Source organism: Theobroma umbraticum, unplaced genomic scaffold, assembly GCF_002168275.2.
Source record: "Theobroma umbraticum cultivar Fairchild unplaced genomic scaffold, ASM216827v3 scaffold_130.0, whole genome shotgun sequence".
NCBI lineage: Eukaryota > Viridiplantae > Streptophyta > Magnoliopsida > Malvales > Malvaceae > Theobroma > Theobroma umbraticum.
Window position 1 is genome coordinate 3,289,865 of NW_018397264.1, and position 18,070 is coordinate 3,307,934.

The following is an 18,070-nucleotide window of genomic DNA, read 5'->3' on the forward strand; positions in this document are numbered from 1 at the left end:
TCAGCAGAGAATATCAAGCGTGGTAATTGGCTTGATGGCCAAGATTCAAAGGAGCGCATGGGAGCACACCAGAAAGTATCCCAGTGTAGGCGTCCCCATCATCAAAGCAAATTTCCTAAAACCAGTGGGTGATTCTGTCTATAGGAGTTGGAAGTGACAGACTCAATCAATTGGGAAAGTCTTCTGAAGTCAAACTGATTCACTTTGACTTTGCAGGCCAAGTATCAGTATCCATATCTTTTTTGTAAAATGAAGATCTTCCTTTGTACTTGCCGGTTTCTTCAAACACAAAACAAAACAAAACAAAATGCCACCCTATTTTACCTGCTTCTTTAAATGCCCATCTCCTCTTTCACGACTCTATCTCTCTCTGCTTCCACTGTTTTCTCTCTTTTCTGCATTTTGCAACGTTTTTGGCCTCCTGGGATTCTTGTCTTCCTGAAGGAAAATGTCCCGGCCCAGTGGTCAAGCCAGTAACAGTGCTGACGGTCAACCTGAGAGTATCAAAATTACCGTAAAGGGTCAGGTGCACTTCTTGCCCCCTCTCTCCCTTTTATGTGGTGTTTTCTTTTAGAATTCTTTTTTTTTTTTGTCTCATTAGTTTCTTGAAAACCCGTAACATTCGATTTTACCTGTTACCTGAAAATTTATCCTGGAGTGAGTGCATGCGCGCTCTGTTGGGTTATTCAGTATAATAGTAGATCATCAAAACTGTTCCCTGCTATGGGTTTCTCACTGGTTTTGTAATGCCAACATTGCACGCTGGCTCAGCATTCATCTCACAATGGTCAAACTAAGATGTACACCTCGTTAGACATAAACTGATTAGTGGTTTATTTATTAGAGAAAATGAAAATTTTCAGCTAGTAGTTTAATGATCATGGAGAGCTGGTTTTTTAAATCAAATGCATTTGAACCAATGCATCAAGTCCCAGTGATTATGTAATTTGAGGAAGTTGAATGGAGTGAATTTATGGGATCTGATGATAAAGTTAGGGGCAAATTTATAACAGCCTACATTGCTCCAATAAGGAAAAATGTGGGATATTATGAACAACTTGGGTGGCTGGAATACGTAAGCTTGATGACATGAAAAGCAGGTGAGTTCTATATGGTCTACTGCTTGTGGAAAATCAGGGTAATAACTTAGCATGATCAAGGTGTGGAGAGCTTGCAAAAGATAGAATTGTTTAATTTGGTAGTTGTATCTGTTTTGAGGGAATATAGCAATGGGTGTCCTCATGGTGGCACAAGCACATCATTTCGTGAGGGGCTTCAACTGTTAGTTATAGTGAAGCTCTGTCAAGACAAGTTGAAGACTAAGTAGTTTAGGGATCAATACTCCAGCTGCTATAAGATCAAGAAGACTTTGTTTCCCTAGCGTCAGATCAGATGCTTTTATATGGTCTGAACTATATTCATATTGTAGAATACCTTCAAGTGAATGGCATAAGCATTACGTAGCACTATTGATTTATTTCAATTTCACAATGATGAAAGCGATCTTTTTGCTGGACAGCATCTGCAGAGTCCTAGTAAATTGAGCTTCAATGAGTTAGTGTTAATTTACTGACTATAATATTTCATGCACTCTTTGACTGCTGTAAATATGTTGCCTACTTTAGTGTTTCATCAAATATCAGCAAAATAAAAGTCTTTGTCAACTTAATAGTATTCTTTTATTGATCTACAGCTTGTTTTTACTTCCGTGAATGATTTAATAAGTCATTAACCTAATAGATAACTTTATCCTAAATCTGATTGACAAAAAGATTACAGAAAGTTTAGGATCTCAAAAATTAATGGATTATTGTTTTATTTATTTTATAGAAAATATTGCTTTAAGATGCTTAACTACATTTGAGCACGTGAACAGCCAAATAGTTCACAATGGTGGATCTCATTTATGTTATGACTTGCCTTTCTAGTTTGAAATTTGAATTTTTGGTTGACACAATTAATTAGGAGACATGGAACTTAGGTTGGCTACTCACTTTGCTCAAAATAAGAAGAAACAAGGTTTGCTACTCACTAGGCTTGGTGCACAAGCCTTGATTCAATGGATTTGTGGTCAATGGAAACATTTTTATTTTTTCAAATAAGAAAACATCACAAATGTCAGATTGAGTCTCACCTAAGCAAATAACATAAAAAATTTTGATTCCAGAAATTTTAGAGTTTGGTCCCTTGTACTATTGCAATCCAACTTGCCAAGGTTGGAATGATTGGCACACCTTTGGAATGCAGTATCATTAAATCTCATAATATTTCTTTTTTGCAGCATATGAAACATTTTCTTGTCATTTGTTGATATTATGATTCAGCTACTCTTGTAATTCTTAGACACCCTTAGCATGATATGCTGCATTTTAACTCTGTGCGTGTGTCTTGTGTAGGATGGGAGTACAGTGGTCTATAAGATTGGGCGCAAGATCAAGTTAAGCAAGCTCCTCCATTCTTACTGTCAGAGGAAGCAATTGGACTATCGGACAGTGCGATTTGTTCATGAAGGTCATCATGTTCCAGGGCAACATACAGCAGATAAGGTGCCTTTTTTCTCCTTTTTCCCCTCCAATCTGTTAAATGTGCTGAAAATGGAGCTTTCTTCGAACAACGCATTACAATTACAAGAATCATTCACTGAACTGGTACTCAATATAAGTCTTTGGAATTTCTGATCAGGAGAAGAACTTCCTAAGCAATCTCTCTCTGGGTTCAATAAAATGTTTAGGGTAATCTTGCAATCCTAAGAATCTAGTGGTTAAAGGTTTTGGAAATGAAAGGTGTGCTATGTTAGAAATTTTTAGGCTTGCTCTTCTGAGATGCAGTAAATCTTGTGTGTACAAAAGATTGTCCCACAAATTTCGTAAGATTCATTTTTTTTTTTTGTTTCTCTTCAATTCTCATAGCCCATCATTTATTCTTATCCAGTTCTGACTTTCTTCACTATAAGAACAGATTTTCGGTTGATGAGTTCTTGATGATTTCTATTGTATTTTTAGGCACATGCTGGAAACTGTTCCTTCATTCGCTTCACTTTGCCTTCCGTGTTAAAGTATGTTGAACCAGAAAAAGAAAAATAATACTCCTTCTGATTTCAAATGATGTGAAAAACACAGACAAGTATAGATAGAAGGAACCACTTGCTTAGGAAACTCAGCAGAGCTGGGAGGTGAATAACAGATTTAATGTCTAAATTGTTAAGATAACTATAAAAATTATTTATTTAGAGTTATATATACATATATATATATGTATATATATAGATTTCTCAATACACAATTTAGATTTCCCTGTGACTATACTGTTTTATATTATACATTTTCCCTTCTTCTAACATGGTATCATATATATAATATAAGCTTAGCTGGTTTCTTCTTGAATTTATTTTGGGCATTTCTCTTATCTGGACAACTTATAGGAGTCCTTGTCAAGTGCATTATTATGTTTCACCATTATTTAAGCAGTTTAGATATTCCAGCAATTTGAACATGGTGATTATGTCTTTAACCGTCAATCTTATTCTGTAGCTAAAATTGGAGGATGGAGCTGAAATTTTTTGCATGTTTCTTCAAACGGGAGGTGGCATCCATATTATGCCAAAGACAACTTAATTAGGCTTTGAGTTTATTGTACCAGGTGGACCACTTTTAAGATAACAGTATCTGACTGATGTAGCAATGTGTGAGGGAAGTCTAATTAGTTTTACTATGTCGAATTTGTAATGATCAATGTTGTTCCATTTTGGATACATATTGATCCTGAACTAATGTAAAATATAAGGATGGTTGAACTCTCGTGCATCTTCCTTCCACCACTTGGACCTTTAATTATAGAGAATGTTAAGAACACAATAGTTCCATTTTTCCTTTTTGGCATTGATCCTGAACTGTAGGTATGTGCATGTTCAACTCTCACTAGAGGTAAGAAGGAAAAATTGTTTGAACCTGAATATGAAGGAAAAGGAGCTTTGGGAGTTTGGGTATTCATTTTTGAAATTGTCAAAACTAAATAAAAAGAAAAATACAAAGCTTTATATTAGTTTGGGTATTTCTTTTAATGTCTTGCGAGGATCTAAAGGATTGGAGGAGAGGATTGGGCTTTAGCTTTTCAAAGAAAAGTGTGCGTTAATTTGAGTAGAATTCTGGTAAATTTAGTAGCATGCAAGCATTGTGGTTGGATGTTTGACATCCAAAGTACTCGACGGGTTCCATGAAATAGTCATCAAAGATACTATTCTTTCTGCATGAATCTTCTGTTCATGGCAAACCAATAATACTACTGAGTGTACGCCTGTTGTTGGGAGGAAGACATATCACGATATTGAAGCCCTTTAAAAAAGCAATGGTTTTCCCCTGGTGGAATTGGCAAAAATCAAAATGACAGATTATCCTCATCCCAGTGCAGGGGCATGACGTGAGTGGTGTCAAACAGGTCAGGCGTGCACAGCCACATGGCATCATGGGACCCAGCACCCTCAAGCTACATAATTGAGCCGTGGCGGGGACAACTAAGCTTATCAGGTCTCGCGAGATACAAAACAAGATGGGCTCATGCTAACATTCTCTGGCCTAGCCCAAGATGGGTTATGTCATTTTTTCTTTGTACATATACATGTGCTCGATTGTCGATCATTCCAAAATCATGAGCCGAAAAGCAGATGCTTATGCTGAGGCATCTGGAACCATTAATTAGGACCCTACATGTCTTCTAATGGCCCAGACATACCCTCCCTCCTTCAGGTTTTCAGCAAGTAGCATTAAGGTTTGTTGCTCTACTAGTTTGTTTTTTTCGGAACCAGAAATCTCAATCAATTAAGTTGTCTATGCGGATTGAAATTAATGTATCAAGCGCCATGGATAGCAAAGAATTATTTGAGTCTATGGTAAAATACTTGATACAATTCTTAATTAGGATCATTCTGATTCAGATATATGTAAAATACTATTCATTGATCATCTAAAATGAAAACTCATATCTGTCTATTAATCATACTGGCCATCTTCCACACAATGCGTTCATGCCCACATAAATACATCACATATATTTATGACTAGAAACAGGATACATGAGCTTGAATGCATGGTTATGTACCCTTCAAAAATGGATTAGGCATAGCTTAATATTTTCGTTTATTAAGAGTCAGAAACCAGTGTTGCTTCATGCGTGAGCAAACCTAAACAAAACCAACTCATGATAAAGCTTCGATATATCAACCTGTGAATGCTTGTTGACCATAAACTTGGAGCTAGCTCCTAATGAACCTTGTTTATAAGGTGCTTCTAACTTCTCCATCAGTGACCAAGACTGCTGAATTCCGCATGATTATGTTTTGATCCTTAATTTGTGGCTCATCAGATACCCAATAAAATGTAATATAGTACTGTGATGGGCAGAGAGACTATCATTCCAAATATCACCCTGCACATTTAGAAAAAGATACATGTCTCAATTATCCCCCACAGTGAGAAGGAAAGTAAAAAAAGGTACTGCATTGAGATTTGTGGTGCAACTTACGCAGTGCTTAATACATCCGGATGCAAATTATACTCCCTAGAAAAAACAAAAGGTACAATCCCTTGAGGCAATGCTGCTTGTACAATAGACACCTTTAAGGTGGTGCCTCGGAGGCCCACTACAATGGATGCTATTGCCATTAGTGCCGGTCCTGTGATAAACCTGGCAAGCATCCCATACAAAGCCAGCTTCTTTCCACAGGCTATGATCCTTGGTTGCAAAGCCATGAACAATCCTTAAATATAATTACAAAATTTCAGTTTAATTTTTGCACAACTTACAGTTTTAAGGGCGTTGACTATACGGTAACTATGGCGAAAGTATCCAAAAACAAGAACCAGAAGACAAATAGATCTTACCAAGGCTAAACATTGCCATTCCAAGGCCTGCACTTGACAGTATTGTGACTGAATTTTCCATTATTTGAGGCTTTTTTATGTCCCATCTGTTAAAGAGAAGAAAGCAAAGACAGGAAGCAGTTAGTTGATAAGGCCAGAAGAGAGTGATCATCGAGAAACAAGTGATTGAGCTCTAAAATAACCTGCACGAGACTAAAGCCCAGCTTAGACCCAGTAAACTTGAATAGGAGTTAGGGTTCCTCACAAGCTTGAACCAGACCTTTCTCAATATTTTCAGGAGCATTGCTGAAGAAAGAGAAGAGGGGATGCTAGCATTTTCGACATCCCCTTGTTTTTCACTTGCGACTGCCTTTCCACTGCTTTCTTCTCTTTGACCAGCTTGCACTGACTCACAGGTACCTGTCCCATCTGGATATCAGACATCAGTACAACTTATGTGAAAGGTAAAAGAAAAAAAGCTGGATTAACATGTACAGATATGGTGTTAATGACTTGCCTGGAGAAATGCAACATGCACATCTCCAGATGAATAAATGGAGCTCTTTACCCTCCCCCTCCACTGAAGCTGCAACCATAGGCTTGAACCGTTGAGATTGATCAGGTGCAATCTTGTTAACATTTTGAGCTGTTTGTTGGCTAGATGGTGTCGTGGCAATAACGTTGATGACTTCATCTTCGCTGCTGCAGTTTCCACCAAGCTTTTCTTCAGTTCCCTTAAAATTCTCCTTTTCTCTCTCAGGTAAACTAAAACTACTTTCCTTGAACTTGCTAAAGACAGAAGTTCTTGTTTCTCTATATTCAAACAAAAATAGTAATAAAGTATACCAGATTATGCATTGCAATACCACAACTTGAATCATTAGGTATTCCTTGTCATCCCCATACATTGATTTGAGGAGGGGAATCCCCATCACAAGGGTGTTTGGGAGAGTGGAGAGTGAGAAAAGTGTGATGGACCAGTCAAGACTCCCTGTTTTTGAGAAATTAGCCCAACAAAGCAAAACCACCAATATCAAAATTTTTGAGACTCCATCGGCAGCAAGGAAAAGGAGGTCCATTTTGTAAGGATTTATCCGAGAAACAAACTCGAAGGAGAGAAGTGGAACAGCGAAGATTGCAACAAACCTGTTGATGCCAGCACATTGTTCTGGAGTGAATATGTTCCACCATTTCACAGAAGCATAAGCCAAGAACATGGTGACATAAAGTGGTACAACTGCAGTCAAAACACTGTACAAATCCTTGATTCCAATCATTGTTTTTGCTTCACTTGTCTCTGCAATGTACCTTTTTTCCTTTGCATGAAGTGTAGACTGAAGGTCTCGGAGAATGAATAGCTTCAAGCTTTAATGACGATGAGGAGAAGGGAATGGAATATTTTGCTACTTGAACGATCTCTTGCAAAGAATAAAGAACTGGAATCTCCCTCCTCCAGATTACAGGCTCCCTATCGAGTAATCACAGATTCTGAGGTTAACATAACCGGATTCTGGGATTGATACAACAAGGTTTTTGAGATACTTTTAGACTTGGAAAGGATTTTTTCACCACAATTGGACCTGGTTCAACAAGCATCTACAAGGCTAACTGGTATACTGAAGCACAAGAGATTCCTTTGTGAGATTGTTGTGTGCAGCAAGCACTCTGCTTTTATCACTAAAGACAAATTCAATTTATCAAGTTACAAAATTACCAGCAAGTGTTCTTTTTACTTGATCAAGTAGCGGTTTCAGTAACAAAAGGTGAATGGATAATTTTCAGCTCACATAGCATTCTATCTTGGATTAATTAGCTAGCTGTTTAATAGTGTTACATCAGTTCTCACTTATGAAGTCACGATCAAATGCTAGGACAATTATACAGACTTGAATTGTCACCCTGACACGGCCGAAATAATAATGCTGATGCATCCAACACGGATACGTCACCAAAAGATAGAGCCGGTGTAACATATTATTCGCCATAGCCAATAGAAATAAAGTACGTATCCTGGTTAAAGGAGGCAGCCTCCATCATGTCTTCTGTTTTATGTAATGAGGTGACTCATGATGTGAGTTTGCCTGGACGCCCGAGACAGTAAAGTTTTCAAAACAGTTCGCCTTGAAGACTTTGATTTAAAGATTCAAGGAAAAGACGAAAATCCGAAATAAATGTGAAGCGAGTGCATTGATCGATTGGAACTTATGCATTTCATGCATGCAGGGTTGGTATTGAGCAAAAGCATGTGGGATTCATTGGAACGGCTCAATAAAACACATGGCCCCAGAATGATGCTGTCTCCTCTATCTTTTTTTGTCTTCTCTTATGTCATAGTCTTTGGAATAAATGCCTACAATTTATGAGAAGGGCTTCGTAATTTTTTTTTCTCTGCCAGTCGGTAGAAAACTCAATTGTTTGAAGCAGAATATTTTTGGTCCCCTGAGCATGTACAAACAAAATCATACGGTGATCAGAATTTAATGCTGCCGAGTAGCTAAATTGAACTATATAATATAATTGGAAACTAAATGTGATGCAAGGGAACAACAGGAGTACTTGACATAGTTTTATCTTACAGCTAAGGACAAGTAGAAAACTATAGTTTTATTTTTATTCCAACAGTATCTGGGAAAAGCTGTTTCCAACAAAGGTGAGTTTCTGGCAAAGGAAGTTTTATCATAGTAGAAAGGCTCTTAAGGGTAAAAGCTTCATAGTACTTAGATTGGTTAAGATGTCTTGTTCTGCTCACAGCTATCACTTTGACTTGTACTCTTTAGAAACGAAAAAAAAACTATCAATCTATAGAAAACAAGTCAAGGTTCCATATAAGATTAGAATGATGCTAAAAGAGAAACAATCACAAAAATAAAAAGAAATATTAGCCTATAATCTTTCATTAATTACCACAAGAGAAAAGAATAAAAGAAATTAGTCTCAGAGGATTGATGACAATCTAGGTAAACCTTCAATTTTGGGTTTGCTAAATAGATCTTAGTGACATTGAGAGAGAACTACTATAACTTGACTACACAGAGAAGTTGAGAAAGATAATATTAAAAAGGGTTGTTGACATGCTTCAAAAGAATATGCTCAATCAATGAGCTTCAGTTTCTTTCCAGAGGCTATGAAAGATTCAAGGCCCTCATGGGCCAGGAACATTTTGTTGAACGGTGGAGAATTGCTTCAAAGGGGTTCTGAACTAATGGTGCCAAAGCAAGAAGGTCGACCGTTTCTGTTCTTTCGTCCTGTGTATCAAGCTAAAGTTGTATGGAAACGGATAATATGTCCTACATACTTCCCAAGATCATCAATACAAGAACCCAGGCACGGAAAGGGAATCTTGTCCCAGCTGCCTCTTAAAAACAGAACAGCACCGAAAGGCATAACATTTTCTATGGCAAGCATGCAAAATACCATTCTCTCTGCTTATGATCTATGTAAGGACTCTACAGCCTTAAAAACACATAGATTTTCTTTGGCAAGAATGACCTACTAGCCATAATTTAAATTATCATTTCTCTTATTTTGGACGGTTTTCATGGTTGAATGTCACGCGTGAGGGTGATGGGGTCCTAAGTTCAAACTCAAATATGTGAAAATTGAGTTTTAGAGATAAATTCTAGACCAACTTCCATTCTTTGATGATGCTTGGCTTTTGTCTTCTGTTATACATAGGAAACTCTACCTTTAGATTTTTTTCGACATCTTTACTTGTCCGTGAAAAAGAAATTCTAAAGGAATAGGCTCACTTGGGAGAATTGACTTAGCTAATAAGAGATTAACTTCACTGTATCATGAAACTGCTGGGAAAGTTCTGTTTGCTTATGGAAAAAGTTGTGCTTAATGTGAATGACCAATATCCTTCTCTTTCTATAAATTTTTTTTCAGTGTCAGTAATTGTTTAACCTTTGACAGGGAAATGAATTATGTCGGTTGAAAATTAATCAATACTGTCCAAACCAAATGGAACTGACAATGAAGTCTTCAAATATGTCTTGGACAAATCTAGGAGCTCCCACAACCCTACATTGCTTCCACCATTACACAGAATAGAGTTCGAGCAATAAAATTTGAAAGAGAAAATAATAGTTGCAGTTCTGTTTTAGGTAGATCTATTCTTTAACAGGGCCTCCAGGATGGCCATTAATTAAAAGGAGATGCTTGGGTGCGTTTCCCAGAAACGATGGAAGGATTGAAAATTCTATAAACTATTCCCTGCCACTGATTAACCAATGAAGAGAGAAGACATCCTTTGAAGACTACCCCTAACTGGAGAAGTATACGGCAGTCATAAGGAATATCTTGGATCCTCCAAGAACCTGTTACTACTGAAAATGCACAAACATTGGTTGGAGGGAAAGAGTATTACATTCTCCCTTATTTCACGAGTAACAGTAATACTAAAGTTTGGTTCACTTTTTTGATAGGGAATAGCCATTCGGATGAATAAACTATTCATTGAAAATGGCAAATAGTGAAAGTACGAAATAATTATTTCCTCTCTATTCCCTTCCCTCTCTACTCCACTCAAGGAGCACATGTAACTAACAAAGTATAACCCCCTTGTAATCTTTACTAGGTACACGAATGATGCAGCAACACTCCCAATCTGCACGACGGTTAATTTCTTGCACTTTCTGGCAGATGGATTTAGCAAGAAAATCCCATCTGACCATTCATTAGGCAAACACAACCACCGATGGAACTCAATTCATGTTTCCTCTTTTCCTGGTTCTCCCAGTTCATTGATATATTGCACTTGGGAGAGGGAAAAAAAAACAAGTTCTGCTGACACTGCTACATGATGATTGGGTGGATCTTGTTAATGCTCTAACAGATAAGAAGTGTTGCAAAATGTGTGAAATGAGGAGGTTAGAACTTTTGGATTTGGTAGATAGTCTAATAGATGATGATATGGCAAAGAGAAATCAAGTGTAATAAAAGAGCCATGTTTTGCAGACGCTTTTGAGCTGACACAGATTTAACAGGCAGATGATTGTTTGGCTGCATAGCTGTATTTTCAGCCAACCTGTTGTATTTGTATGATCTAACCTTCAGAATTGTTAATGGGTTGACAAAAGTCTTGGCCAAGGCAACCAATCACAAAACTCAACCGCTTTCATTGAGGTTCACTTGTTAGAAATCCAAAATAAAATGTCAGTTTCCCAAGGAAATATCTGGGATGCAGTAGGCAACTCAGATACAACAAGAGAGAGCCCCCTCTCCTAGAGCAAAATGTTGTTTAAGCTCAAGCCATAGTTGCACCAAACTTCATCCAGGGAACAACAATTTATTGTATTCAGCAAGCAATCACAGGGGACGCAATTAGACAAGACCCTTGGCCAGTCCCCATGATCCTTATGCGTGGACTTAGTCCTATGACTTAGTTCCCACATAAATTACAGTTAAAACCTCAAGAGACATTATTTTTGACATTAGGCTATAAGGCTATTGGAAAGAACTTGTTTGTAGTGGCTTTGGCAAACAGACACATTGTTAGCGGTACTATTTAAAAGCAAGCAATCACATTAATACAGCTAAATGAGACTACTTGAATAATCTCTAGTTTCATAGATGAAGTTCATATCAATTATCATTGAAATAAAACTAAGCAAACAGTGCTACCAAATATAACAAGATTGTTTGCATTGGTTTCTCTAGCTGACACAATGAAAGAGCAAATCTTTCACGGATGGGATGTGGCTTTTCTTTTTTCTAATAGTATCGATACCTTGAGTAAATCATAGAAAAAAAAGTTGTGGAAGTAATCTCATCTTACCTTGGCTAGTCTTGCACTGAGCCTCCTCAAAGAGTTGGTTAAATTAAAATACAATTTAACATTCCACTACCATACAAGTACAGCATTTGTTGTTTGAAACTTTGGCATTAGAAGTCTTAGTGTCAGATAACCTCATAACCACCTCCATCCACATGCACCATGGCATCATTTCACCCCCATCTTCCAATCCAAGCTGCATATCAACATCAAGGAAAATTACACTAACATACACAACTATAAGACGATATAACGAGTTCCAGCTAATACAATAACATTAGCAAATAGAAAGGCTGAATCTCAAGGCCAAAGGGAAGACCAGCTGCACCCAACAATCTTCGATCAAATGTTATGGTAAAAGCAAATAAACATGGCTCTGATAACGATCATTTTAATGATTAAGAGATAATATACTAGCCTTTATAGAATTGGCTGGAGAATTGAGGAATGAAATAAAAAGAGGAACCCCTATAAACCTAGTCCAGGGAACTTATGGTGTATTAGGTACAGCAAATTAAGGTTCAGAACACTAGAACGAGGTAGAGAAAATATGAAACCTATGTAGTTTCTTAAGATGGGATACTTCTTTAAACTTGTTTAACATTCAAGGTTTTTTTTTTTTTGACAATCATTCATGTTTCATTAAATTTTTGAGATGTCAGCAGATCTTTTTCATACACATTTCACCACCATCAAGAGGGAATTCTCATGGAAATTTTGAAGCAGGCATATTAAAGAAAATTTTTACTAGGATATATTAAACTTCTTATAATGTGATTCTTATCAACAGAACATACACTTGTCAAAAACTTCTGGAGTCTTATTATCAGCAAATGGACAACCACCGATCAAAAATTGAACAGTGTTATAATTCAAAAAATGACGATGGCAGTAAGCGGTCAAAAGCTTCTTTATTTTGGGGCCACGTCTGATCTTGACATGCACTTCATTTCCATCCTACAATCATAACAGGGTATGAAAGCATGGTCAAGGAGGGACCAGGAGGGAGGTGAAGGCAGAGTTAAAACTGAATAAGTCTGAATCCCTATTAAACAAGAAAACAAATATGGTGATGATTAATTAAAAACTGAATTAATCCAATAAATAAAGACTTATTTATCATTCACAAGCACTGGTGGAGAGAAACATTACATGAGGGAATTGTCTACAAATCATGCTTCTTCAAAGGAGTTAAAAAAAGAAACTGGAAATCCAACCATTTCGCTGCAACATTAGGAAAGATAGCATTAATAAAAGCAGACGACATTCCTTTACTGCATTTCTATTCACCATGCTCTCTTGGTACTTGAGAATGATCCAATCGTTGCAGAGAACCAAAATTTGCATAGTTGCCCAAAATATAATTTCAAGGCCCAGCTCCACTCCCAATCCTCTAAGAGACACAAAATAATGGAGAACAGAAAAGCAGACAAAGCAAGTTTTGGACAACGATGAAATAAAATGAGTCTACTGAGGAGCCAACCTTAGCCTAAAATTTAAGAAGTACTTTTCATGAATGTTAAAGGCACAGAGGTGTAAAACCTCTCATTGGCAATGAATTGAAAGAGAATAAGAGATAGTTAAATCGAATTATTAGTGTCCAGATTTATGCGTGCTGAAGTTTAATCCATAAACAGCATGCACCAATTTTGGATAATTCTGGATCAAAATCAATCTATGTTTCTCTATTTGGTTACATCCAATCCTAGAATCCCAGACAACTCATATCTCTGCAGGAATCTAGAACCTACCTCGATGTTCCAATTCAGAATCACCTATTTCACGCATGACTTTGTTCTTTTGATCTTTGGTAATAAGAGAAGACCCACAAACACATTTCAGTGAAAACGATTGCTCCCGTAATCACACAGCGTTACCAGCGGACCAGAACTGATTCGGGCAAATGTAAACGGTCTCATCAAGCTTCAACGCATCTATAGTCGGCACCAACAAATTAATCAGAAAAACAGATAAAAAGACAGAGCAATGGACCTGGCTTATGACAATGAGACTGATGCTGGAAGATTGATCACCAGCCCTGTTAGACTCCATTTCCTTTCCTCGGAAACCTTACCTAGCTACAAACCAACACACTAACAGAGTTTCTTTCCCCATCAAATATAAGTATTCTATATGGCCCTTTTCTCTCTCCTTGGCAAAACGCCAAAGCGGCAACTTTTCAAGGCCATCGAAAACTTTTTCACAAAAACGAATGGTCTTTTCGTCACACTTGAGACCGTTCACATCTTTCATATTTAAAGCAAGACATGTCCATGTCCCATTGACCAACTATCGTTAATGCATACCTTTGTAGATTCTAAAGTATGTTTTACTTCCTGCTTTGGTCTTTGTCTTTTGAACACGCATATGATACTCTTCCTGGTTCCGACCTCGAACCGACCCGCGGTTTTCCTTTTATTCCCTGTTTAGAAACCCGATACGTGTTTATTTTAGAGTAATATACCTTATGTTTTCTCTTTTCAAAAAAATATATTTTTGGGATGACGTGTTTAGTTATTAATCAATTATTAATGTTTTTATTAAAAATAAAAAATAATTTTATTTTTATTAATTTAAAATTAATAATATTTTAATTTTTTTATAATCTCTATTAATAATTTTTACATTCTTGAAGTAAAATGTTGATTTCGAAAATTAATAATTTTTATATAATTTTGATCGAAACTTAATAAAATATAAATTTTTGATCTATGTATAAAATTCATTTAAGTTTGATCCGACCATGTACAAATTATGAACCCACATATCAGATAAAGTATTAAACTTTTAAATTATCAATATATTTGAGAAAGAATTAAGAAAAAATTGAATTCACTTTATGATTTAATTATTTAAAAAATTTATTATTAAATAATCATAGAATAAATTGATAGATTTAATTAAATTATGATTATCAAAGTTGCACTTTGAAAAAAAAAGAAAAATGTTCATGAGTTTAAATACCTAATCTTTTAAAAATTAAATTCATAGATGTTCAAATACTGGTGACATGTGGACATAATCAAACCAATCATTATAAAGTGATTTTACAATTTAATGATTACTTTTACGGGATTATGACTATAACTAAAAATTTTAATTCCAGTCAATGATTGTGACACATCACAAATTATATTTATGAAAAGAATTACAAAACAAATCAATTAATTAAATAAAAATATAAAATTGAATTAAGTCCATATTTTAAGTAAAGTTTCAAATCCGTCTCATTCAAAATGAGAAGACAAATCAAGTATGAATTTTCTTCATTTAGAAGAAAAATTTTCTAATCTAATTTTTGAGCATAAAAATACATACACTTACTAGTAAAACATTAAGACATAATGCTTTGATTGTAAAATGGGAATGATTTTATACAACATAAATTGCCGGTTTATTCAATGAGCTAATTGCTTAAAAAAAAAAGTCATCGGCCATATTTGTAGCCTTAGAATCTCAAGCTCACCTGGTATTTGAGTGAGAAGCTGTTCAGGCACCTGAAATTGTCACACAATAATAGGGATTCTTGTTAATACATGCCAATACAATCAACTCGAAGAATTGCTACTGACAGCAATTAACTAGATCAGCTACAAGAAGAGCCCCTGGTTAGGTAAGGCATGTTGCTGAAGATGCCTGCCAGAACAGACTGCAACATTCCATCTGCGGTGCCATTGACCTGACCAAGCTCCTCAATCCGTTGCTTAAGCTCCTTGAAGATAACTTCGGGCTCATGTTGCATTGTTCGAAGAACATCTCTGCAAGACTGCCCTGGCATAGCCATTGTCACTACAAACCCCTCCGGCTCGCTACTTTGTGATGACACCTGAACCACGCTGGGACTGCCAAGCAAATTGTGAGATCCAGCAAGTGCCTCCTCATAAGCCCCTCCCAAGAAGATACCCAGGTAATATTGCCCTGTGCTGGACTCCCTGTGATCATGCAGTGGCAAGCTCAATTCACCACCAATGAATCTATCAATCTTTCCATCACTATCACAAGTTAGATCTAATAAAATCCCCTTAACTGTTGGCTTTTGATCGAGTCGATGAATTGGAACAATAGGGTACATCTGCCCTATAGCCCAAAAGTCTGGTACAGAATTGAAGATTGAAAGATTCACTAGGTAAGTATGAATTGGTTCGGAAGCACCTGTTGCCTTGGAGACCATATCATATAACTCATCAACAATGGCAAGCTGTTCAATATTCATGGAACCTTCCTTGAACTGATCCAAGCAATACTGCTTCAGCTTATTAGCATAGCGCAGACAGGCGGTATGTTCACCTTTAATTACTGCAGCAGATAAATTTGAGTAGTCTGCACGAGCATCCTCAGTTAACCCTTCAACAAAATGCTGCAGTCCTTCAGGATTGAGACCTGGAGAATCCGATACACTGGAAGATATGGCTTCAAAAATGACAATCGAGTGGTAGGAGACAATAGCTCTACCACTTTCACTGCAGATCACTGGATGCTTAACAGATTTGCTATCACATACTTGTTGAATGACTTGGACAACGGTTGAAGCATACTCTTCGAGCCCATAACCAACAGAAACATCAGAGTTACTCGATTTTGATCCATCATAATCAATGCCAAGACCACCTCCAACGTCAATGAACTGCAAACATGCCCCAAGACGAACCAATTCACAATAGATTTGAGTTGCCTCACCTATGCCATCTGCTAACATTGTGATTGAAGGAATCTGAGATCCAATATGGAAATGCAGCAAAATGAGGCAATTCAGCATCCCTGCTTTTTCAAGCTTCTTCACCACACTTAAAATTTGCCTTGGTGTTAGTCCAAACTTCCCTCTCTCACCAGAAGTTGATCCGAAGTGACCAGCATGCTTTGTTCTTAGCTTTGCTCGCAAACCAATAACGGGGGATACACAAAGTTTTGTACTTAAATCAATAACTAAATCTAGCTCTTCCACTTGCTCAAGAACAACCACTACGTTAAAAGCAAGCTTTCTTGCGATCAAAGCAAGTAAAATATAATCCCTATCCTTAAAGCCATTGCAAATTAAAAGAGCTTCCGGATGTCCTTTACATAAACAATTCATTGCCAGCAGGAGCTCAGGCTTGGAACCAACTTCCAATCCAAATCGAAAAGGGAATCCAAATCTCACAATATCTTCCACAATAAACCTGTTCTGATTACTTTTCACAGGATAAACACCTTGATAACGAGACCCATAGTTCCAAGAGCAGATGGCAGACTCGAATGCGGATTGAAGGGACTCCAGGCGGTTCTTCAAAACATCAGGCAGCCGAATTATCACAGGAAGTTGTAATCCAAGGCCACCTGACGATTTGTGGTCCGAAACTTTCTTCACCACCTTCAGCAAATCAATCTCCTCGTGAGTCGATGAGGAGTTCAGGCCTTTCGGACGGATAGAAATGTTGCCAGATGAGTTCACTGAGAAGTATGGAGCACCCCATTTTTCAATCTTGTAAAGAAGCGATGAGAAAGATGGAAACCAATGGGAACAATCCGTTGGATTGAAGCTTGGCTTGGCCTGAAGTTGTTGCATGTTCCAAACCTATGGTTTATAAAGATACGTAGCAGACCTTGAGATTTGACTGAGAATGCTTCTGGAAATTAGTATTACAATTAACCCTGAGAAAAATTTGAAGAGACAAAAGTTCGAAAGCCAATTTACTTTAGAGCCCACTGTAGATAACCACTAATTCGTCAAATTCTTTGACCCAAAAAAATCAATTTATTACATCCTATAAGGTAACATTTTTTCAATTTCCTGATATAGTTTTCAGTTAAAATGTCTTAAAAATTATCATAATATTAACTATTTTAGAATCATCATTTGTTTATATCGTGAAATTATTATATAAAATTCACATAAATTTATATAATAAATTTTTATTAAATTATTAATTGTCTATTATATGTGATTCATATATGAAATATATATAACACATGGAGATAACTTAAGTTAAAAAAATACTTAAATAGTTGGGTTTCATTAGCTCACGTATTGATTGGCATCTCCCATTTGATTGTTGACAGCTACTAGCATTTTCTTTGGGGTTTCTTTTTCCCATTTTGGTTCTCATCTCAGTTCAGGTGACTCGCTTGTCTTGTTCTAATTTTTCTCTCTGTTGATTTTTGTCTAGTTTTTAATCCATTTCCTTTTCTTAATTTGTTTCTCTTTTGGATATCAGCTCCTCTGGTTTCATTGCTCATTGTCTGACTGATTTTATTGCCATCTCAGGCTGATTATGGGAATTATTTACTGGCCATATGTAGCGATCATGGCATTGGTCAAATGTTTTAACTCGTGACACAGGGAGGATCGAAAATACAACTCACATTTTAAAAGTTGGTTTTAAAATCTATGGAAAACTGGTTGGAACCTTCATTTTCTTCTTAATGCTGAGGTATGATGACATCTTTTTTACCATAACTTCTT

The 18,070-nt window shown here is 36.7% G+C and overlaps 3 protein-coding genes across 6 annotated transcripts; 1 reads left to right on the top strand and 2 right to left on the bottom strand.

Moving 5' to 3' along the window:
* The first annotated feature begins 370 nt into the window (after positions 1-370).
* LOC110422186 (small ubiquitin-related modifier 1-like) lies at positions 371-3,868 on the top strand. Its single transcript, XM_021435998.1, has 3 exons — positions 371-526; positions 2,397-2,546; positions 3,531-3,868. Exons 1-3 carry the CDS (start codon positions 449-451, stop codon positions 3,612-3,614), a joined length of 312 nt encoding a protein of 103 aa, XP_021291673.1. The 5' UTR covers positions 371-448; the 3' UTR covers positions 3,615-3,868.
* A 1,092-nt stretch (positions 3,869-4,960) lies between these two features.
* On the bottom strand, positions 4,961-7,637 carry LOC110421377 (putative auxin efflux carrier component 1b). Of its 4 annotated transcripts, XM_089784341.1 has the most exons (6): positions 7,002-7,637; positions 6,373-6,557; positions 6,059-6,284; positions 5,877-5,962; positions 5,518-5,752; positions 4,961-5,421 (listed from the first exon to the last, which is right to left on the bottom strand). In XM_089784341.1, the coding sequence occupies exons 1-6, from the start codon at positions 7,130-7,132 to the stop codon at positions 5,355-5,357; spliced, it is 930 nt and encodes a 309-aa protein (XP_089640467.1). In that variant the 5' UTR covers positions 7,133-7,637; the 3' UTR covers positions 4,961-5,354. The 4 variants fall into 4 exon arrangements, with proteins under 4 accessions (XP_089640467.1, XP_021290644.1, XP_021290641.1 ...); XM_021434969.2 differs by having other exon boundaries at positions 6,059-6,275; positions 6,424-7,636; XM_021434966.2 differs by having other exon boundaries at positions 6,059-6,275; positions 6,373-7,634.
* A 7,387-nt stretch (positions 7,638-15,024) lies between these two features.
* Positions 15,025-17,173, bottom strand: LOC110422041 (arginine decarboxylase-like). The gene has a single exon (XM_021435803.1). The coding sequence runs from the start codon at positions 17,171-17,173 to the stop codon at positions 15,218-15,220; it is 1,956 nt and encodes a 651-aa protein (XP_021291478.1). The 3' UTR covers positions 15,025-15,217.
* Between the last annotated feature and the right edge of the window lie 897 nt (positions 17,174-18,070).